This window comes from Camelus bactrianus, chromosome 20 (assembly GCF_048773025.1).
Source record: "Camelus bactrianus isolate YW-2024 breed Bactrian camel chromosome 20, ASM4877302v1, whole genome shotgun sequence".
Taxonomy (NCBI): Eukaryota; Metazoa; Chordata; class Mammalia; order Artiodactyla; family Camelidae; genus Camelus; species Camelus bactrianus.
Genome location: NC_133558.1, coordinates 34,661,624 through 34,682,755, shown reverse-complemented (window position 1 = coordinate 34,682,755; position 21,132 = coordinate 34,661,624). Strand labels below are relative to the sequence as shown.

The 21,132-nt window shown below is 57.6% G+C and overlaps 2 protein-coding genes across 2 annotated transcripts in view; one reads left to right on the top strand and one right to left on the bottom strand.

The window, feature by feature from the left end:
- Positions 1–14,460, top strand: part of TRAM2 (translocation associated membrane protein 2) — a 72,656-nt gene extending 58,196 nt beyond the window's left edge. The window contains exons 5-11 of the mRNA XM_074348910.1: positions 3,060–3,118; positions 3,923–4,007; positions 4,451–4,521; positions 6,952–7,056; positions 7,289–7,432; positions 8,136–8,299; positions 9,426–14,460. Of these exons, the coding sequence (XP_074205011.1) occupies positions 3,060–3,118; positions 3,923–4,007; positions 4,451–4,521; positions 6,952–7,056; positions 7,289–7,432; positions 8,136–8,299; positions 9,426–9,499 (702 nt within the window). The 3' untranslated portion in view covers positions 9,500–14,460. The remainder of the gene's footprint in view (positions 1–3,059; positions 3,119–3,922; positions 4,008–4,450; positions 4,522–6,951; positions 7,057–7,288; positions 7,433–8,135; positions 8,300–9,425) is intronic.
- Positions 14,461–16,748: 2,288 nt separating this feature from the next.
- EFHC1 (EF-hand domain containing 1) overlaps positions 16,749–21,132 on the bottom strand; it is a 55,006-nt gene continuing 50,622 nt past the window's right edge. The window contains exons 10-11 of the mRNA XM_074348909.1: positions 18,249–18,459; positions 16,749–16,973 (exon numbers count right to left, since the gene is read on the bottom strand). Coding sequence (XP_074205010.1) covers positions 16,902–16,973; positions 18,249–18,459 — 283 coding nt within the window. The 3' untranslated portion in view covers positions 16,749–16,901. The remainder of the gene's footprint in view (positions 16,974–18,248; positions 18,460–21,132) is intronic.

Below are 21,132 nucleotides of genomic sequence, written 5' to 3'. Positions count from 1 at the left end.
TGCCTGGCTTCCCCGGGAAGCCTCCCTGGGCCGTCTGAAGGCGGCAGCCAGTGCTCAGGGAGAGGAGCGCCCTTAGTGTAGGTGCGCGGTCGGGGCTCTTCCTGACAGACTGACTACTCTGAGCCGGACCTAGGTTGTGGGTGTTCCGGAAGACCCGTGGGTCCAGGGAGCAGCCGGCTGTGTCAGGCCTGCACCCTGCTGTTCCTGTGGGGCTCTCTGTTCGTCCATCCCCTGGAAAGGAAGGCTGTGGGGGAAGGGAGAGTGCCAGCTCCCTGGGGCCTCCCTGGCTGATTGGCAGAACCAGGCAAGAACAAAGGCTCTCCAAGGTCTCCCAGATGGCGTGCCCGCCAGCGGGTGGGGTCGGGGGTGCGAGCCCACGCTTGGTGTGCTGAGCTCCGAGGGCCCTGGCCCAGGCCTCCCTGGGTGCCTGCCCAGCCCAAGGTCTGGAAAAGACTGTTCTCTGAGCAGTGAGTCATCCTTCCTCTGGCCGCCCGCTCGCCTGCCTCCATGGGACTGCCCCTTGCGGGCAGACAGCTCTGCTCTGGGGCGTGTTCTCTGCCGGCTGGTTCAGAGTTCTGACTTCTTTGTCTCCCAAGGAAAAGGCCAAGCCAGAGAGGGTCGATACTTAAAATCACAGGATCATCTGGGCTTTAGGTTTCTCTCAGTTCTGCTTTTCTTGGCCAGTCTTTTTTTTTTTTTTTTCTTCTTTTTTTCTTTTGGCAGAAATTCTTCTTCCACCTCAGCTGCAGAAGTACCATTTTCCTCCTTAAATACATTGGTGCTTCCTCTTGGAAGGAACATCCTCCCAGCTCTAATTTCCCTGAAATGGGGTGGGAGGTGGACGGCCGTGAACCTCTATGTTCCCGGGGTGGGCGTCTGATGCAGGCGGGTGTGTGGACGGCAGATGGGGTGGTCTGGTCCCTCTTCCCACCCCTGCACCCCTAGAGCCTCCCACCGCTGCCAGACTGTGAGGAGGGGTAGAAATGAGGCTGAGAGAGTTTGGGGGAGACCCTTTCCTTCAAACCTAAGTGACCATAACTGTACTGGGATGCATGCCTTATTGGTTCCAAGATGTGGGTTTGGGGCCATGGACCACACCCAAAGCATCCAGGGTGTTTAGTGACTTGAGGGCTGGTGAACCAGCCCTCCTGTGGGTCACCTGCAGGGCTCTTCTCTAAACCGCTGGGAGCACAGCCCCCGCCCTGAGCCTCAGTGCCCACATCTGAGGCTCTGAACCTCCTGTCAGAGCCACCCGCTGGCTCACCAGTTGTTGGACCAGGAGGCTGGTGGTGCAGCTCAGATTTGAGTTGTGCAGCTGAGAAACCACCTCGTGTCAGGATCTTCTTCCTGTCTTCTCTCTCCTCCCTCTGTTTCTAAAAGGAGGTCACGCTGACATAACCATCTCCACCCTCCCTGAGTGTGGTGTCAGCCTCCTCTTGCTCATGTGGACTGTTTCCTCGTGTGTTTCGTCATCTTGGATTGTAAGCTCATCTTTAGCAAGGCTGTGTGTGTGAGAACCCCGTGCATCCTTCAAGGAGAGCATGTCCCAGTGGTGTCCCTGGTCCACAATATTGTTAATAATGATTTCTTTACTACTCAGCCATAAAAAAGAATAAAATAATGCCATTTGCAGCAACATGGATGGACCTGGAGATTGTCACACTAAGTGAAGTAAGTCAGAGAAAGAGAAATACCATATGAAATCACTCAAGTGGAATCTAAAAAAAAAAAAGACACAAATAAACTTATTTACAAAACAGAGACAGACTCACAGACATAGAAGACAAACTTACAATTACCAGGGGGCAAAGGGAATGGGGAAGGATAAACTGGGAGTTTGAGATTTGCAGATACTAACTATTGTATATAAAATAGATAAAATACAAGGTCTTTAGAGCACAGGGAACTATATTCAAGATCTTGTAGCAACCTGTGGTGAAAAAGAATATGAAAAAGAATCTATGTATGTGTATGTATGGCTGAAACATGATGCTGGACACCAGAACCTGACACAACATTGTAAACCGACTCTACTTCAATTAAAAAAAAAAATACTGATTTCCCAGTGTAGGGGCTCCCGGATACACAGGTGATAGACATTTGAGCTCCAGACCCATGTGACAGTGAGCCTGGGATTACAGACCTTCAGGATCACGTTTTTGTTCCCATCCTGAGCCCAGGGTGAGCAGACATCATCCTCTTGTCCCAGGGCTGGTCGTCAGCCTCTTCGTGTCCCCTTTCTCTGAGAGGGTGGCCCTGGAAGGGTCTCCCATCCCACAGCCTCACCTCCCTGCTCTGGCTTTTCCTCCCCTCTTGGGCCCCAGGGGTTTTCCCTTATTGTGAGCTCAGCTTTGCGTTTAAAAGAGCATTTGTTAGATTTCACCCTGTGTGTCCAGACTGCTCTGTGATGGGAGGGTCTTCCGGTGGCCTCCCTGCTCCGGCAGGGGCCCTGGGCTTGAGGCTGCAGATGCGAAGAAGGGCCAGAAAGGAGCCCAGCATGACGACCATGTGAGGTCCTGGTGGCACCTCCCCCCGTCCCCCGCCCCAGCCAGTGATAAGGGTCACACTCGGGAGGCTGTGGGGTCCTGCCATTCCTTTTATTTCTGGGGTCGTGAAAAGCCACAGCGGGCTTGCTGTTTGCCCAGCGGGCGGTGATCCTGACGTCCATTTGCTTGTTCATCCTACAAGCACTTCCTGAGTGTTTGCATGCCAGGCATCATGCTCGGCGCTGTCACATAAACATAAACTGTCACATTTATTTCTAACAATAGCTCCGGGAGGGTATTTTTATCCTTATTTGACCTATGAGCCAACTGAAGCTCAGGGAGGCCAGCTTGCTCAGAGGATGCAGCTAGTATGGGCGGGGCCTGCCGGCCCCAGGGCAGGGTCTCCCTCCTCATCTGGCTGGGTCAGGATGGAGAGACCCGCCAAGCGCCAGAGGGTCTTTGTGTTCAGGGTTCCTGTTCCTTCCACTTTCTGGGGGCTGGGTGCGTCCCTGACCCCTGGGCCCCAGCAGGCTTCACTTTCCTGTCTCTTCTCACCCTCTTCTCACCCTGCAGGAAGGATACTTAACAAACCCAAGGAGCCTCTGGGAAGACTACCCACACGTGTACCTCCCGTGAGTACTGCCACTCTGGCCCCCAGGGAGCAGCGGGCGCGGGCACTGGCTTCTTGCCCCAGACCGTGGCCAGAACGTGGGGCCGGCTGGCCCGAGGCCCAGAGCACACCCCGAGCCTGTTAGAGCCCCGTGTGGGGAGGCAGACTCGTCTGGGAGCTGCTGCTTCCTCGTGTGCATGATGGGAAAATCCCGAAATGACATGTCACCTGCACGAGCCCTGTCCCCTCAACACGTGGATTTGGAGGGGCCACGTCGGGTCTGTGGCGGGTCTGTAAGCGCAAGGGACGAACGGGGAGCAGGGCCTCTCCACAAAGCTCTCGGGGCTGTGTGCCTTCGGGCACCTGCTCCCTCTCACCCCCTGCTCTCCTGCTCGGGGTGGGCCACCAGGAGGACAGAGCTGGGCCCATGTCCTTCAGAAGCCACCTTGGCCCCTCCTAAGGCCCCCAGGACAGAGACTTGGCTGAATTAGGTCCTTCCTTCCTCAGTACGTGCATCACACCCACCACCATCTTCTCCACCCACAGCGTTGTGGAATCAGCCCCCTCCTCAGCCTTTCCTCCTCCAGGCCCAAGACCCTCCCCCTCTGCTCTCTTTTCATCCTTTCAGTGTCCTTCCATGGACTTCGGTGTCCCTCTGTGTGGTCTTGTCTGTGGAGCAGCGTCCTTCCTCCCCGTCCCTCCCCCTCCCTCCTGGGCCAGCTCCTCACACCCCGTGGTCCTGCCCCGCGACCCCCCCACCCCAGGGCTTGACAACCCCCTGTTGGGACTTCCTCCCTCCCTCTGGGTGACCGCTCCCTGTCCCCAGCTTCCAGGTGAAGTTCTTCTACCTGTGCCAGCTGGCCTACTGGCTGCACGCACTCCCTGAGCTCTACTTCCAGAAGGTACGGAAGGTGAGTGCTGGCGCCCATCCCCCCGCAGTCCCCAGCGGCACCCCAGCGCCCCCTCTGGCAGGCCAGGCGTGGGTGGAGAAGCGGGCGGGTGAGAGGCTGGGCCAGTCCCTGTCCAGGTCTCCCTGACGTCCTCCGGGAGGGGTCTCCTGCCTGTCTCCCACGTGACACGGGGCGGCGGGGAGGCTCGGGGGGAGACCAGACTCTCGTCTTCTGGAGAGTGGGTGGAGATGTCTTTGCCTTTCCCACGGTCTTTTTTTTTTTTTTTCAAGCGTCCCTCTGACTTATTTCCAAAAGCCCTTTTTCCCCGTGCCCCCGTCTCTTCTTTCTCGCCCCAGCCTGTTAGAGCAGCCGAGCCCCGCGGTGGTGGGGAGGGAGGCGGCGCCTGCCTTGTCCCCCTGCTGCTGGGGGCGGGGACGAGCTGCACCGTTGCCTGTCTCCTGCAGGAGGAGGTTCCCCGGCAGCTCCAGTACATCTGCCTGTACCTGGTCCACATAGCGGGCGCGTACCTCCTAAAGTGAGTGAGACCCCGGAGCCGGCCAGATCTCCCCGCCCTTCTTGTCTGTGCATCACTCCACACGGCCCTTCAGTCGGGAGGCATTTATTAGATGCCTTCTATGTGCCAGGCACCATCCCAAGACCCGGGAACGCACAGATGGATGGTTCCTTTATGTTTACTGGGTTATCCTCAGCCGGGTAGGAGACGCAGTTACAGACACAGACAAGGGCCTGAGTGGGACGAGCCCTGTGCTACCACGTGGACCATCTGCCCTGGGAGCCCAGAGCAGGGACCACCTCAACCCGAGACAGAGTCAGGGACAGCCCCTGGGACGGGGGCACACGAACCGTGGCTTTGCAGGCTGAAGGAGGTCTGAGCCCGGCCCCTGCCTCTCACGTCCGGTGCAGGACCCCCCAGAGCTGCAGCCCTGGCCTCCCCTCCCCTTTGGTCCCTTTGGTTTGTAATGAAACGTAGAGGTGTCGCTGCTTGGTTGTTCTGAAGTCGCAAGAGCGGCCATCGCCTTGACCATCTCTGCTGTGAAGAGTCACTGCTGAGCGGGCTGTGTGGTTCCAGTTCGGCATTTCCTTGGGCTTTGTTTGTGCAGTAAAGGACCCCCCGCCACACACACACCGTCCTTGATCTAGGCGTTTGAGAGCTTGCGCTGTGTAACCTGTCAGGCACCCGGAGGTCCTGGGTCTGCAGGGCAGGCATCCCGTGAGGATGACCGATGTAGGGGATGGAGCGAGATCCGCTCTCCTGTCTCTGGAGGCCGAGAGCAGCGTCCATGCCTGGATGGGACTCTGAGGGGCAGAGGCCATGTGAGGCCAGCTCTGCTCTTGTGTTGGGGGCTCCTGTGCTGCGTGTGGGGTGGGTCTGAGGAAGCTAGCCTGCAGTCACCTGGCGGTGTGCGAGGACCGCCGTGAGAGGGTACAGACAGGACCACCGCCAAGGAGAGCTTCCTGCCATAGCATCACCCCTCTCCCAGACATGGGCGACGCCCTGAGATCTGCTTCCCCACATCTGACGTGTCCGGGGATGGAGAAGCGTGGGGTCTGACCGCGACTGGGCCGAGTCCTGTGAACTCTTGTTCTGGAAAGAGACTAGAATTGAGAGGGTGGGGGCGGTGGGTCCTCCAAGGTGATGCCATCCCATCCCCAGCGAAGCTGGCCCATCTCAAGGAGCAGCTGCCCACCTCTGCCCACCGAGGGGGCCCCTCCTCGCCCCTCCATCCTTGCTCTAGTTTTTAGAAGTGAGTGAGTGTGGGGAGAGGAGAGACCCCCAGCTGCAGGATTTCCCAAGGAGGATAGACCATTGAAAAGCCCAGCCACGCGGGGTCTTGTCTGGAGACAGCTTGGCGTTGGCGCCCCGCCTGCAGTTAACCTCTGGTTGAAGGCAGACCAAGCCCTGCTCTCCTGGGGCATCTGTCTCGTGGGAGGAGACCACACGTAAGGAAGCGAATCAGCAGGGTTTCCCATGGGGCTAAGTGTGGGGAAGAAAATAACACAGTGATGGGACGCCGAGTCTGGTCCAGTGGGCCACTGTGTGGGGAGAGGCCCCCTCTGAGGAGGGGACTGGGTCACGGCGTGAGTGACAGAGCCAGGCAGGGGAAGAATGAGCTGGCAGGATGGGGCCGCAGGTGCCCGGCCCTGAGGTGGGAGCGGGGCTGGGAAGTGAGGTTTGGGATGATCAGGGGCCGTCCTGTTGGATGTCCTCGGCCACAGGGAGACACTGGGCAGATTCCACGTCTCTCTCTTGACCGTTCTCAGGATCCGGTGACCATCCTGGTCGGTTCTGCACTTCTTCGGTCCCCCTGGGTGAAATCTTGGGGTCCCTCTTCATCACGGCCCGCGGGCGTGCCCCCAGTGTCCCCCTGACTTCCCGAGGCCCTGCCTGCTGAGCGGGGTCTGGAACTTCACTTCGCAACCTTCTTGCACGTGTCTGAGCTCCAGCCGACCGTCGGCAGCAGACCGCCTAGGGAGTCAGTGAGAGCGTCGTGCCCGGAAGTGAGCGGGGGGACAGGTCAGCAGTGCTGGTGTTTTAAGAGGTCGGTTCACCGGCACCTGTTTTTGCGTCGTGCTAAGTTTTGCTTCCTTGAGTACCTCTTAGCTGTGAAGACTTGGACGATAAAAAGTCAGGTGGTGGGAATCCCTTGTATTTCTACATGCAGAGCTCACAGCTTTTCTGTGCTTGGTCCTGGGCCAGGTGATGAAGGCTGGGTGACAGGTGCTGTGCAGAGTCAGCCAGGTCCGCGGTGGGAGCGGGCCTGGGCGTCGAGCCCCAGGCAGCAGAGGGGAAAGGCCAGGGGGCAGTGTTAGGAAAATTCTCCAAGGCTCGAGGCCAGACTGGACCCGGAAGGGTGGGGCGGGGTCCCGGGGCAGTGGGGGTGGAGAGCAGAGCCCGGCGTCTTGGGGGTGGAGGGTACTGTGAGCCTGCCCTGTGTGTCCCCAGCCTGAGCCGCCTGGGCCTGGTCCTGCTCCTGCTGCACTACTCCACCGAGTTCCTCTTCCACGCCGCCCGCCTCTGCTACTTCGCAGATGAGAACAACGAGAAGCTGTGAGTGGAGCTGATGGGGGCCTGGGGATGGGAGGGCCCTGGCCTGGGCGTCACCCTCCCCACCCCTGACCTGTGGGCGACGCCCCCAGGTTCCCCCACCCCCCGCCCGGAGCATCTTATTCCAGCAGCCTCATCCCTCAGGCGTCGTCCTCAGCCGCCCTGGGGCCCTGCCCCCTTGGGCCCCTGTCCCCATGGGCCTCGGGGTGATGTGCTCTCCCCGCTCCTCACGCAGGTTTAGCGCCTGGGCTGCAGTGTTTGGGCTCACGCGCCTCTGCATCCTCACCCTCGCGGTGCTGGCCATCGGCTTTGGCCTCGCTCGCATGGAAAACCAGGCCTTCGACCCCGAGAAAGGGAACTTCAACACGTTACTTTGCAGGTGAGTTGGGCAGAGGCCCCGGCTCCCAGAGCACTGCCAGGAGCTCCCCGAACTCAGCACAGCTTCCCCGAAGGTCAGGAGGCAGCAGACCCCTGGGTCTCCCCCGCCCCCTTGGGTTTAGGTGGGAATCTCCGCCATCAGGCCGGAGGGGAGAGGAGACACCAGCCTCCTGCCCCCATCACAGCCATCTTCCCTGCCTGGCCCTGCCCTGTCGGGCTGCAGGCCGGGTCCCAGTGTCGGCGGGCATCCCTTCCCGGGCCCAGTGCCTCCTGGTGGGTACAGGGTTCACATCAGCCTCTCGGTTGTCTGACGACCAGGCGTGGGCTCTTGACAGTGTGTTCTCAATGGCTTGGCTGATGGTCTCTCACGGCGGCCAGGGGGCAGCGAGGGGGCCTGGCAGTATCAGAGAACAGAGCTTCAGGCTGCTCAGGTTGTACATGGCTGGCTGGGTGAGAAGTTGATCTTCTGGAATTACTGCTGCTGTTGAATCATAATTCCACTCATCTGAATCCTCTCGATGTGCGTGGAGCTCACAACCAGCTGCGTTCTGTGCTGTGGGGCCCCGCCCAGGCAGTGTGGCTGGAGCTGGGCCCCCATCTGTCACCTCCTCCCACCACGCTCTTCCTGGTGGCCTCGGTGACCTGGGGAGGCGGGGTCCGGGCCCCTCTCCCGGCGCGCACCCACCTGGCCCGTCCCCCCGCAGGCTGTGCGTGCTGCTGCTGCTGTGCGCCGCCCAAGCCTGGCTCATGTGGCGCTTCATCCACTCCCAGCTGCGACACTGGCGCGAGTACTGGAGTGAGCAGAGCGCCAAGCGCAGGGTCCCCGCCGCCCCCAGGCCGGCAGCCAGGCTCATCAAGAGGGAGTCAGGTGGGTGCTGGGGCCAGGGCGGGGAGAGCGTGTCTGTGCGGTGGTGCCCCTCCTGGGGCCTGGACCAGCCCTGCAGCTCCTCCGTCCTGCCCCCTCCTGGGGCCTGCCGGGGCCTGCCTGGCACGTGGCTGGACCTGGGCCCAGACGGCTTGTGGTGGGGCTGGCGGACAAGGCGGGGCCCCTTGTGGGCATGGAGGGCAGGGCAGCAGCTGGGTGGGCCACTCTGGCAGGAAGCACATCCTCAGGGTGGCCTCGGGGACCCCATCAGCGCGGCCGCCCGCTCTGTGTCCTCACCTGCCCTCCTGCTCTGTACCCCAGCCCGGCTGCCTCGACCCCGACCGCAACCCCGACCAGGTTGTTGCTGGTCCTCCTCTGTCTTCACCCAGGGTGACACAGGGCTGGGGGGAGGTGGGTGGGGGACACCCACATCTCTGATCCCCGCCACACTCCAGGAACCCCCGCCAAGTCCTGGGGCGCTGCTAGCTACACGGTCATGTCCAGCCTTGGGGCCTGTCTGCACTGGGCTCCGTGTTCCGCGTCACCGGCCTGTCTCCAGGTGTGGGAAGGGCTCGGCAAGGGCTCGTGTGCACTGGAACCAGACGTGTGCGAGGCTGGGGGTGAGGCTGGGGGTGGGCGCCGGGCGTGAGGCTGCCGCCAGATGTGCCTCTGACTTGGAGCAAGCACAGGGGGTGTTTTTGACAATGACTGAAAGGACAGTTTTTCTGCCAGAGGAGAGCCAGGCAAGGAGTCAGCCCTTGTCCCAACAGCCTCCTGACCTCCGCCTGCCCATTCTCACCTTCCTGAAATGTTGCTGAAGGTGGCTGGTGCCCCACAGGGGCCCAAGGGAGCTGAGGACGAGGGCAGCCCCTGAGTGATTTCAGGGAGGGTCTGGCCCTGGCCTCAGGCCTGGGTTGGCGGACCTCTGCCTGTTCCCAGGTCGTTGTGTGTCACCCCAGCCCCTCCCACTAAAGGACACTCAGAGACCAAGCACCTGAAACATAGCGAGACCCTGGGCCAGGGGGTGTAAGCAGGAGCCCCCGGGGGTGCAGCTGTGGGACTGCCAGGCCCCCGGCCTCCCTCCCCAGCCCCAGCAGAAACACCATGTCCATCTCCGCCCACTTCCTAGGTTACCACGAGAACGGAGTGGTCAAAGCAGAGAACGGAACCTCCCCACGGACTAAGAAACTCAAGTCTCCTTAAGGCCAAAGTGCTGAGAACAGGACTCCTCTTGTGGGGGCCCCGCAGGGAGGCGGGGAGCCCCGGCCTCCATTGCTGCCCCCGTCTGGCTCTGGATGCTCCGTCTCAAACAGCAGAAACCTGTCTTCACCCAGGGCCTTTTCCTCTTTTACGTCTTGGCTCGCTCTTCCTCCTCCGTGAACCATTCTCAATAAAACCAAAAGCCTTCCCCTCTCCCCCCTTCAGCCCCCCACAGCCTCCCCCGTCCTGCGTTGAGCTTTCTGGAAGCCCAGGCTCCGTGGTTACCTTTCTGCTGGCTCCCCGTTTCTCTTTCTCCACGGCTGTTTCTTTCTCTGTTTACTTGTTAATTTGACCTTGTCGTGCGATTTTTCTGTGTCTGATTTTTACCACGCGAGGGGGCTAAGTTTGCAGTGCCGGCCATCCGGCACCCAGTCCTGGGACCTGTCCGAGTCCCGGGAGCCTCCGTCGGTGATCCTTGTGTGCGTGGACGGCGGTGGAGACCAGCCCCCTGTGATCGTCATCTCCTAGGTGCTGATTAACTGAAGAGATGTCTGATTCCAGCTCTGCTCGCACCACCTGGAAGCCCGGCGGGGACACAGCTGGCTGTAAATGCCGAGGCGCTTGGCTTTGGGGCGTGAGGACACGGTGCAGAGGATGGTGGTAACTGTCGGGCCCCGGGACCCAGGAGAGCATTCCGGGGCTGGTCCCGGCTACGAACCCAGCCTGCTCCCTCCCTGTTGGGGAAGTGCGGGAGGAGGACTGGTCTTCATGCCCTGCGGCCCAGCACAGCGACCCGGAGTGGCAGGCCCTTCCCGAGAGGTAACTGACGGCAGAGACGATGGAGGGGATGACCTCGGCCTCCCTTTCTGCGTTGCTCCTGGCAACGCTCACCAGCATTCAAAACCAAACCAGACAGCAGTTACCGAACTGGCCGGGGAAAGGGTGGTTCTACACCCCAGGCCCAGCCACCCGGTCGGGGTGGCCTTGCACGGGACTTCACCTCTCTTGCTGCAGAGACACTAGCCCCCAGTGTCCCCAGGGAGGGTCACCTGGGCCCCTCGCTCTCCGGCCCCACCTGTTGAGTGTCCCTTGGCATGGTCATCATTGTCTTGCCGTTTGCTGAGCATACACCCACAGCATTTAGACGGTTTGAAACGAGGCCGACTGAGTCGCTCTGCTGGTTAGATGGGCAGACCCGGCCCTGCTGATACAAGTCTTTGCGCCCCCTTCCTGCCCGGGTTCGTTGCCTTCCCCTACCCAAAGGCAGGGCCTCCAGGCTCCATGGTGCCTCGTGAGGACTCTGGAGGGAAGCGAGGCTCTCAGTAAGGAGGCCGGGATGCTGTGCGGATGTGGCGGGGCGCCGTTCCTGTGGGCACAGGAGTGTTGGCGTCATGTGATGTGCTGGTCCTCTTCCTGACTTCACAGTAGAAACCAAACCTTGGATTTTTACCCCGGGGATGGGAGGGGTGGGTCTTTTCATCAAAGCAGCGCCCTTCCACAGGTCACTTACATCAGAGAGGTTTTAATCTACCAGTGCCTGGGGATTTGCTGCGTAACACCATGGTCGCCCCTCATCTCTCTGTGCAGGAAAAGGCCATGGTGACAGGAAGGACCTCTCTTCTGGTCACCCAGAGGGAAGGACAGTGCCTTTGAAAATGCCAGTTCCTCCCATCCTTCCCCCTCCTTCCTTGACACTTACCTGAGCTGCAGAGCAGAGTGCTGGTGAAAAGGTGGCTTGTACCAACAAGCAGACCCAGTCTGGAACCTCTCAGCCATTTAGTCCAACAGTCCCCAGACCCCTGCAGCTGGAGCTGCGTGCACTCCTATCTTGCCTGGGGACGCGGGTGCAGCCCAGGTCAGCCTGCAGCCTCCCAAGCCTGCCCAGCAGCCTCGCGCCCCACCCAGTCCTCTCCAGGCTGCGGCCTTGGCCTAGGGGGCCGCCTCCCCCACCCAGAGCCAGGCTGAGCCGTGCCTTCAGCCCGTGCCTGGCCGCGGCCTGGGAGGTGGGGAACTGCAGCTGAGGTCCTGACATCAGTCAGTGTCCTATCTCCCACATGGAGGTGATTGGTGATTGTCGCCAGAAAACCCGTGCTTGGCTGTCCTCAGTCTCTGGCCGGCTGGCCCAGCGGTCCAGTGTGCCTCACGGTGCCACCAGCCCAGGACCAGGCTAACTCCCACTGCTTCCTAAAGGACAGAGTCGGTTCCCCAATAAGAGTCGGGAAAATCTTTCCTGCTGCGTGAACCCCTGTGACCCTGAGTGAGGCCAGCATCACGCCGGCTGCCTTCGGGGATGATTTGAGGGGAGGGTAAGAAGGTCAGGGTCCATGCTCTGTCACCCCCAGCGTGCCTGGCTCATTTGTTTCAGAGCCGAGCCCCTGGCAGGTTGGCTCAAAGCATGTTGCCAGGGGCTGAAATAACTCAATTCTACTTCATCCTGAGAGCGTGCGGAGCTGGCTGGTCCTGATTTGGCACTTCGGCTGTTTTCTTCCTTCCTGGCCAGACACCCCTGGTTGGAGAGGCCGCCCAGCACCATCAGCCAGGAGGCGAGCAGGTGCTAATCTACCTCAGCGGCCACCGCCCTCCGGCACTGCTGGCCGCGCAGGCGCCCCTCCTGGGGGCCCGGTGATGGGACGTTATTTTTATCCTCGAGGCTCAGATAGCTGCACTATTAATAAGTCACACGTGCCCCTTCTGAAGGCAGGGGCAGGTTGTGGGAGGAGGGGCAGGCCCATTCTGGTCAGTTCCAGTCCCGCGTGTGTCTGGGCCCCAGACCCGCACTGTTGCCCCGAGGCACAGCTGCCAGCATTCCAGAAACCGGCACCGACCCCGGTGCCCTGGCCGCCTCTGCACCTGCAGATGCCGGTCCCGACCGGAATCCGGGGCCAGGAACCCCCTGGGGCCAGGCTGGGCGTTCTGGGACACGTGTCTGGATTTGCGCTTGGGACGTCTTTCTCGGGACCCTTTGACCTAAGTGCTGAATGAGCGGTAGGGGCAGAGCATGCACCCCTTCCTGAGAGTCCACAACGGAAAATTCTCTTCCCTGGATGCCTTTTTAAACTCGAAGTGGCTCGCCGCCTCCACCCCGCCTCGGCTTGGGTGTTCTTCCTGGGCGTCAGCCTCCCTGTTGGTTTGTCTTCGCTTGGGGGCTGAGGTGGCAGGGAGGTCTGGACAGACCTCGCTCCGGGGGGGGGGGGGGGGGGGGGGGGCTCAGTGTCCCAAGGGAACAGACTTCTATTCCTGACCGTGGGGAGGTGGGGGGAGCCTCTTTCCCCACCGGAGGGTGTGCCCGTGAGGCCGGACTGCCCGGGGGTCTCTTCCCCACCTGCCTTCGCAGCTCCCAGCCCTGCCCGGGAGGAGGGGCCTTCGGCATGGCTGGAGGAGGTCGTCCATGATCCTCGGAGCCTAAGTAGTCTGTCCCCGCAGCTGCCGTTGGCCCAGTGAGGAGCCTTCACCAATGAAAACTTTATCCTAGTTCTTGTGTGACTGTGGACCCTTCCTCTCGAAAGGCTGGAAAGGACGACCCGGCCCGCAGCCGCCTCCCCCTGACCCGCCTGCTCGCTGCTCTGAGCAGATCTTTGTGTCCGAAGTGCCTTACTTGCGTGGTCCTCCGGCCCCGGTCAAGTCACATGTAAAGGGAACACAGATTGTGACAGTTTTGCCTCATTCGTCACCATACCCCCCTCCCCCTTCCCCGCGTCAGGGTCTGTGGTCGTTTCCGGTTTCTCCCTTGTGACCGGGTGGCAGCAGCAGGGGCCTGGGGGCCCCTACCTGCTGGCATGTGCCTGTGAGGGAAGCTCGGGGCTTCCAGGGACACTAGCCCCCAAGCCCAGGCCTCTGGCCCCATGCGGGAGCCCTGCTCTTCCCCCAACATTTGAAGAAAAGGTACCCTTGCTGTAGCCTCCTTTGACCTCTGTTGCTCCCCACTCAGCCCTACGTTTACGCGATCGAGTTTGCCCTTCGCCATCACAGGTGCCCGTGTGACGTGGGTCCGGGTGGGCTGTGGCGGAGTGTGTCCCCCCGCCCCCCAATGCAGTGTTACCTTGTGAGAGCAGCAGCTCCCCCCCCCCCCCCCCGCCGGCCTTGTCCTGGCTCCTCCGGGTTGTGCAATAACTCCCAGCCGGTGGTCTTTCCCTTGGCCCTCTGTTCCCTCCTTGCCTGGCACTGGGGAGGGGAGGGGGTCGTCGTCCCCACAGAAGAAACCCTAGCCGCTGCCCCCTCCCCTGTTGCTGTCATTCTCGTGACCCTGGTGGGCGTCTGGCAGTCTTATGGAACCTTGTAGCATCATCTTAGAAGTCCTTTTTTTCTTTTAAGTCTGTTGAGAAGGAGAGAAACCATCCTCAGGACGGGGGCACTAACAAGCCCGCGTCTGGGAGTGAGGGGTGTGGGGACCCGCGCGGCGTCACCGGCCTCCTGCTGAAAGCGTCCTAGTTTCTCGTCCGTGTGGAGCGTTTCCCGGGACTCGGGCCCGTGTGGGCAGCCTGTGCACCTGGCGGGATCTGGCTGGCTGCACGTGCCGCCGTTTCTGGGGGTCCAGAGTCAGGTGTCTGTGGGGTGAGGCTTTGCACCTCGTTTTTCAGTCCCTCGTGTGTAAGAACCTCTGAAGGATGGGCAGCGGCTGTTGGTGCCCTGAGCACCTCCTGACGCAAACGTGGGCAGAGTGTCTGCTTGCTTTTCTACGCTAGCCTGTTCACGTTGTGGACCAAATTTCACCGAGGAACTCAAGGAAACCTTGTACCTGCGTATTTATGCTTTCATGTAAAAGGGTCTTGTTTTCTGGCTGTTTTTGCCGGGGGGGTGGGGGATCTTTTTACTTTCAGTGAACTGTTTTTGCAAATCCTTTTCCCACTGTTTCTGTCCGGTTTTAAAACAAATTACAGTTTTGTATGGATTTTTTTTTAAATGTACATTTTGAAACAAATGATCAATATTTTTGAAATACCTGAATAAAAGGCATAGAATTCTTAGTCTAATTGTCTCGGTATAATTCCTTCTCTTTCTTTGTCTGGATGCTCACGTTGGCTTTTACTTGAAGAACAAGTTTGCATCAACTTCAGCCTCATTTCAAACATTTTTCACTGCCAGTCATTTCTCGTGTGGCTTTTGAGACACACTTCTTCACTGCGGTCAGGCGAGTTGCGGAGTCGGACTTGAGGGAGGAGCTGGTACGCGGGGCGGTGGGGGTGAGTGGCGGCATTTCTTCCGTGTCTGTGACGGGAGGGGCGGGGGCGTGGGGGCGGGCGGCCGCCTCACAGCCGCCCCTGAGCCGCAGGGCACGTTCCAGCCGCGAGTGTGCCTGAAACTGCGGAGGGTCCTGGGCCCCGAATACACCGTTTTTTCCTATATGCATATACTTGTGACAAACTGCAAGAATTAGGCACGGTAGGAGATGAGTACTAATAGAAGAGTAACAACCGCAGCCTGTGGTACCTCACGTGAACGTGGCCCCTCTGCCTTCCTGCACGTCCTCACCGTCTCCTCGGGCCGCCGTGGGAGCCCGAGGCAGTGACACGGCCGTCAGTTCTGCTGTGTCAGGAGGAAGAGCACCTGCTCCAGGTGGGCCCGCACCCTCGAGCCCTGGCCGTGTGGGTGGCTGGGGACCCGGGGCGGAAGAGGTCAACACGCTGCTCAGGACGGCGCGCGGTTTAGAACTTTCCGCTTAGTATGTTCACACTGCGGCTGACCGTGGGTGTCTGGATGGGGTGGGGGGACTCCTGGGTCCTGACGTCACTTGGCTGGGAGAAGGTGGTTACGTTTCAGGGTAGCAGCCGCGGGTGCTGGTGCTGGACAGGTGTCCTCGTGTTAGTTGCGGGTTAGGTGGCCCCAGGCACGGTGGCATCACTCACATGGCCTGCTTGACCCTGGCTGTCTGCTGTGTCTTCCAGAACTGTCTTCAGGGAGAGCACAGGAGATGAGTGAGAGGTGGCAGTTAGCCAAGGACACCACGGGGTGTGAGGACCAGGCAGGAATGCAGACCCAGGGCGAGTGGCTCTGCGGGAGCAGCAGGGTGACCCCGAGCCCATCTGCTCATCCGTGCCCGGTGGGGGCGGCGCTGGCTGCTTGCTGGCTTGTTCCTGCAGGGAGTGGTGCTGGTGAGATTTAGGGACAGTGAATGCTAAGCTCCTGGTACAAATACAGCCCGCGGTGAATTAATTTCTCAAAGGCACTTGCTCGTGCTCCTACGGCAGCAGGATACTCACCCTAGTGACCCTGGATGTTCCAGAAACATCTAGAGACATCTTCTCACCTATTAGTCCCAGATGCCCTTACAGCCTATAGATCCACGTCTGAGACACCCCAGTTATTTTCAGGGCCCCTGGTGGTGCAGAGGACAGGCAGCAGGAAGGGATCCGAGAGCGTTCAGGAAGACGAAGTTGGTGGCCACGCCCCCGGAGCTCCGTCGATGGCCAGTAGCTGCTGCCAGTCTTCCTCTTACCTCAAGGCCAGGCTCTCTAAAAGCCGCTTTTCTAAAATTTTTTCCTACTACATATCAAAAAATACATTTTCCATCATGACCCAGGAAATACACTCATTTCAAACAAGTTTCATGAAACGATAGGCCCGTGCACCACACTCTATCCCCTATCTGATCCCATTTTTAAAATGCAGATCTACGCGTGGGCCTGGAAGCCCAGTTTGGAAAACACGGTGTGTATTTCCCTACAGTCTGGGGGCAGCAGCGACACCCCGCACCACGTGATGTCTCTCCTGCCCTCCTGCTCTTAATCTTCTGTACCTGTATCAGTCAGGGTTCTTTCTGCAGAGACACAGGACCAGCAGGCTGTATACACACTGAGGGAGGGAGGGACGGATCATGGAGCATTGGCTCCCATAACCCTGGAGGTGGACGAGCTCCCCCCTCCGCAGTCAGCAGACCCAGGAGGGGTGATGGTGTGGTTCCTGTCCCCGGCCAGCAGGCTCGACACCCAGGAAGAGCCAATGCTTCAGTCTGAGTCCAGAAGCAGGAAAACACTGATGTCAAGTCAGGCAGGAGGAATCCTCTCTCATCAGGGAAGGGTCGGCCTCCTCGTTCTATTCAAGCCTTTAGTGGAGGAGGGAGCGGGGGTGGGGGGGCATCTGCTTTACTCCACCCTCCAACTCACTTGTTAACCTCATCCAGAAACAGCCCCCGAGACATGCCTGGAATAAGGTCTGACCTGATGTCCAGGCACCCCATGGCCCAGTCAAGCTGACGCACAAAATTCACCATCACAGTACCCTAACCCTCCTCCCCAAATAAGGCGCCGACCTCAGCTCCTGAGAGAGCCAATTTAATTTAGAATTCAGTAGTACTAGTGGTGGCAAAACAGAAGAACTGGAAAAGAAATATTTGAAGAGCTCTGTCAAGAGTACAAGGTATATGCAGGCCCAACCTCCAAAGGCTGTGTTGCATCCTCTCCCCAGCGGGTCAGTTTGAGAAAGCGTGGACAAAGCTGTAGTAGTCGATCTTGTCTTCTCCATGAGAACACATCCTGACGAGCTGCGGGGGAGAGCGAGGTGGGGGGGGGACAGGTGGGACCGTTAGGGACAGTCCCCACATCCTCTCTGTGACCCAGCTCAGAGTTCTTGTAATCTCACCTGGTTCTGACCTGGTCCTGTGAGCCTGGTGGGTAGTCAGACCACCCCCATCTTACACGTACTGAAATCAAAGCTCACACGGGGTACACAGCCTGCCCCAGGTTTCAGGGCTAACATTTCTATTGATAAAAGCATCATTTCCAAAGCATTTTGGTGTTTATACTCAAATACAACACTGCCCATCCAGTCTGCACAGAGTAAGGCTCTTATAAGAGCAGGCTGCTGTGATCACAGCCTAAAAGAAAATTCGAGCCATGTCCCTGCTCAAACCATGTCCCCATGGAACTCACCCGTGAGTGGTAGGAAGTACACTGATTCGCCGCGGTTACTTCAAAGACGTGTGCGAATCCACCCGCCCATGCTTTCCTGGTCCCTCCTTCCCAGATGGCAGCTCCCCCCGTCCCACGGCAGGTCACAGGCTGAGTGGTGAGCTGTCAGCCTGAGACTTGGGGACTAAGTGGGCATCTGGCCCACGTGGACAGTCACCCTCTATCTGCCTCCCCTGTCTTGTCTGAAAAATCCTCATCTCCAAGCTGGTCACAGTGGCCGCAAACCAAAGCCTTCCCTAAATGAGTCTTAACTTCCAAACATCCCTTTTTGCTAAAGTATCATTAGGAAGAAGGTGTACAGCATCTCGATGTTCTTAGTGAGAACGTCTCAATGATAATTAGCCGCAACGGTGGCAGAAAGTTTGTTCTGGCTTCTGGGGCACCCTGGCCAAAGGGGCTGATAACAGAAGAAAGGTGTGAAGCACCTTCTTCAGCTCACGTGGAAACTCCAGGAGGGGAAGGTCGGGGTCATCCTCCACAGGCGGACGCCGCGGCCCGGGGCAGTGGTCTCACCCCTCCCCGGCCAGCCCCATGATGGGCGGAGGTGCGCAGCGGCCGTGAAGGTGTCAGGAACTCCCACCATCCTGCTCAGTCCAGCGTGAATCCACCTCTGGCCCCCCTTACGGCCGCTCCCCGCAGTCCGGCCCCACCCACTTAGAGAGGTGCCCTCTGACTGCGGTCAGGAAAGAACACCAGTGCCAGAGTCAAGGGCAAATGATCAGAGCCGACAGGAGGTCTCACTGAACACCTCCAGTCTTCCCCAGTTACGATGAAACACGGTGCAGTTGCCTCTGGGAGCGAGTGAGCAGCCCCCGCCCGCAGTCCACCCCGGGTGTAACCCCACTGACCTCCTTGATCAAGGAGTCATCAACTGGGAGCTGCAAGGAGTTGCAGACTTTGAAGAACGTCTCCCTGTCCACGAGTCCCGAGGCCTCCTTGTCGTAAACCTGGAAGGCCTCGGGGATGTTGTCCCTGCACGGGACATCTTTCCGTTGCTTCTGGATCGTGTCTATCAGCATCTCCAGGGCCTGCACGCCTGGGTCCTCTTCCGTTTGCTGGCTGCGGAGAGAGTGAGGAAGTGGCTGGATGTGGGGTTCACTCCTGACCAGTCCTACCTCGGCCACCCAGTTCTCCTGGGAAGTCGGGGAAGCTTCTGAAGACGAACAGCTTTGATGCTAAGCTGACCGATCACTGAGCGCCGGCCTGCGGGGCTGAGGGATGGAGACCTCACTCAGGAAGCCTGGTTAGGCTCAGCCTCCCCTGCTGCCGTCCCGTAAATCACCACCACGCAGAGTGCCGCACCCACACCATCACCACCCATGTCCGGTATTTGTGGGAGTCACTTGATGGTCAGCACCTATGTTACATCATCTCCAAATAAATGTTTTAGTTACACACACATACATACACACACATGCACGCACGTCAGGAATCTTCCTCCCCAGACCACTCTGAGTTTGGTGGGCGGTCATCTATGGAAGAATCTGCTCTGTGCAGTGGATTGAGAAATTGAGGCTTAGCATATCGGACAACTAACATTTCTCCACTTGTTTAAATAGTTGCAGCCCAATCAGAACAGAAATGTTCTATTATTCTAAAATACAGCTAACAGAACAGAAATACACTGATGATTTGAAATCTGCCAGTTAAAATGTAAACCAGCTGGCCTTTGACTCAGCAGAAATTTTGTATTTTTCCTTGAAATTACATTCCATTCACTTTCTTAAGGAATGTTACATGAATGCAATGTGTCCCTATGTTTGCACATCTCATTAATTACTCATAATTCTCTGTGACGCAAATACGCATATGAACTAGAATTTAGAATATCCTGTATCTCCTGTGACCTTAAAATTATAAATAAAAATTATTCTACAATGAAGAGAGATGAATAACCCAGAGCAACAGGAAGAAGGAGCCTGTCCCTCCAAAACACAGCTGGGATAAGCAGATGCCTCGTTTTTATCTCCTTTGAATACGAAGGTACAGTTATAAAAATAAAGAACTTTAAAGCTTTGTAAATCCGCTTTGGAACAAAATGGGGCCCAATACACTCAGTAAGGGCTCCTCCCTCGCCGAGTCCCCTCCTTCCAGACCTTCACAAAACCAATACACTGCTGCTTCCTTGTTCCTATTATTCCTTGTATATAATTTTCAAAGAGTTCACTGTGCCAAAGAGCCTCTTTCAACTTATTTCCCTTTTTGTACCTGCTGACAACCCTTGCTGAGGGAGGTATAAAAAGTGGTGTAAGCTTTTAGGAACAATTGGGACACGAGAAAAAAAAGACCAGCCGAGAATTTCAAATAATTTATCCTAAGGAAACATGAGTGGTATACAGTTGTATACTTCATGTCCAAAAATCAGGACTTGGTTAAATAATATACACTACAATCAGGCAAGGTAATAATACGCAGCTATTTGACAATGTTGCAGAAAGAGAAGAAAGAAAGATTCTTGGTGAGAAAATCAAAGGGCAAAAGTATACATGGGGCAGGGGAGGGTGGAGCTCCGTGGTAGAGCACATGCTTAGCATGGACTAGGTCCTGGGTTCAATCCCCAGTACCGCCACTTTAAATGAATGAATGAATGAATGAATGAATGAATGAATCCAATTACCTCCCCAACCCCTCCCCCAAAAAAACTAAATTAAAAAAAAAAGTATACACAGAACAAATGCTACCTTTTATGTAAAAGTTGTGAGGGAATAAGAATATATATTTAAATTTGCTCACATTGTATAAAGAAACTGGGAAGATTTTCAAAACATCAGGGAAGGAGGCAGTTACCTGTGGAAGAATGGAGGATAACTTGTAGGCAGATGGACAATGGGGTGGGAGCAAAACTTCCCCCTGGTCTCTTCCTACACACACATCCAACCCCTGTGAATGTAACACCTACTCAAAAAATCAAGTTCTCACTGCTCCACGAAGTATTCACGACACCAGACACATTCACAATGCGCTGCCAAGGGAAAAGTGCTGTCAGATAGTTTTACAGAATCATTCCATGATACATGCATATTAAAACAACACATTAGAAGAAGTCATCTCTGGGTTATGGAATGTTAAGATTTTTATTTCTATTTGTAGTTCTTAAATGTTGACTCCCTGAGTGTTCTTACTCTGAACATGTGTCGTGGTAAGGCAGGAAACATTAAAAACGTAATAAAGATCTCTAGTCTCTGAATGCTGTCTGGCGTTATCTATTACAGAAGTGAGATGTATTTATCTGATGGGTTTGCCTCCAATCATACAAACATACAGGGAGCTATTTTAGGGGCAGAAAGCCGTCAAAACTCAGTCTCCCACACCTTCCCAGGAGTTAGAGCCACCAAACATACAGGTTTAAAATGTGATCATCCAATCATTTTGGGAAAGAGAAGATAACTCCCCCTTCCCTCGAGTCTCCAGACACCCCTCCCGCTTCATTCAGCGGGGGACGCCCGCGGCGCCTGCTGCCTCAGAGGAACAGCCTGCAGCCCATGGTCCTGTTCAAGTTACAAACTAAGAAGACAAGTTAAAGAGCTCAAGCTGCAGCCCCTGCTTCATCGCGGGGCCCCAGCCAGGCCTGTTCTGCAGGAAAGCTGCGATCATTCCACGGTTAACACGGGTTAGCACGGGAACACAGGGGCCGCCGGCTCAGCCTCAGTGGGGCGGACACCTGAGAGAGAGGGCCGGATCCCCAGCATGTGGCACATGCTCCGTTCCAAGCCCACCAGGGCTCGACCTTTG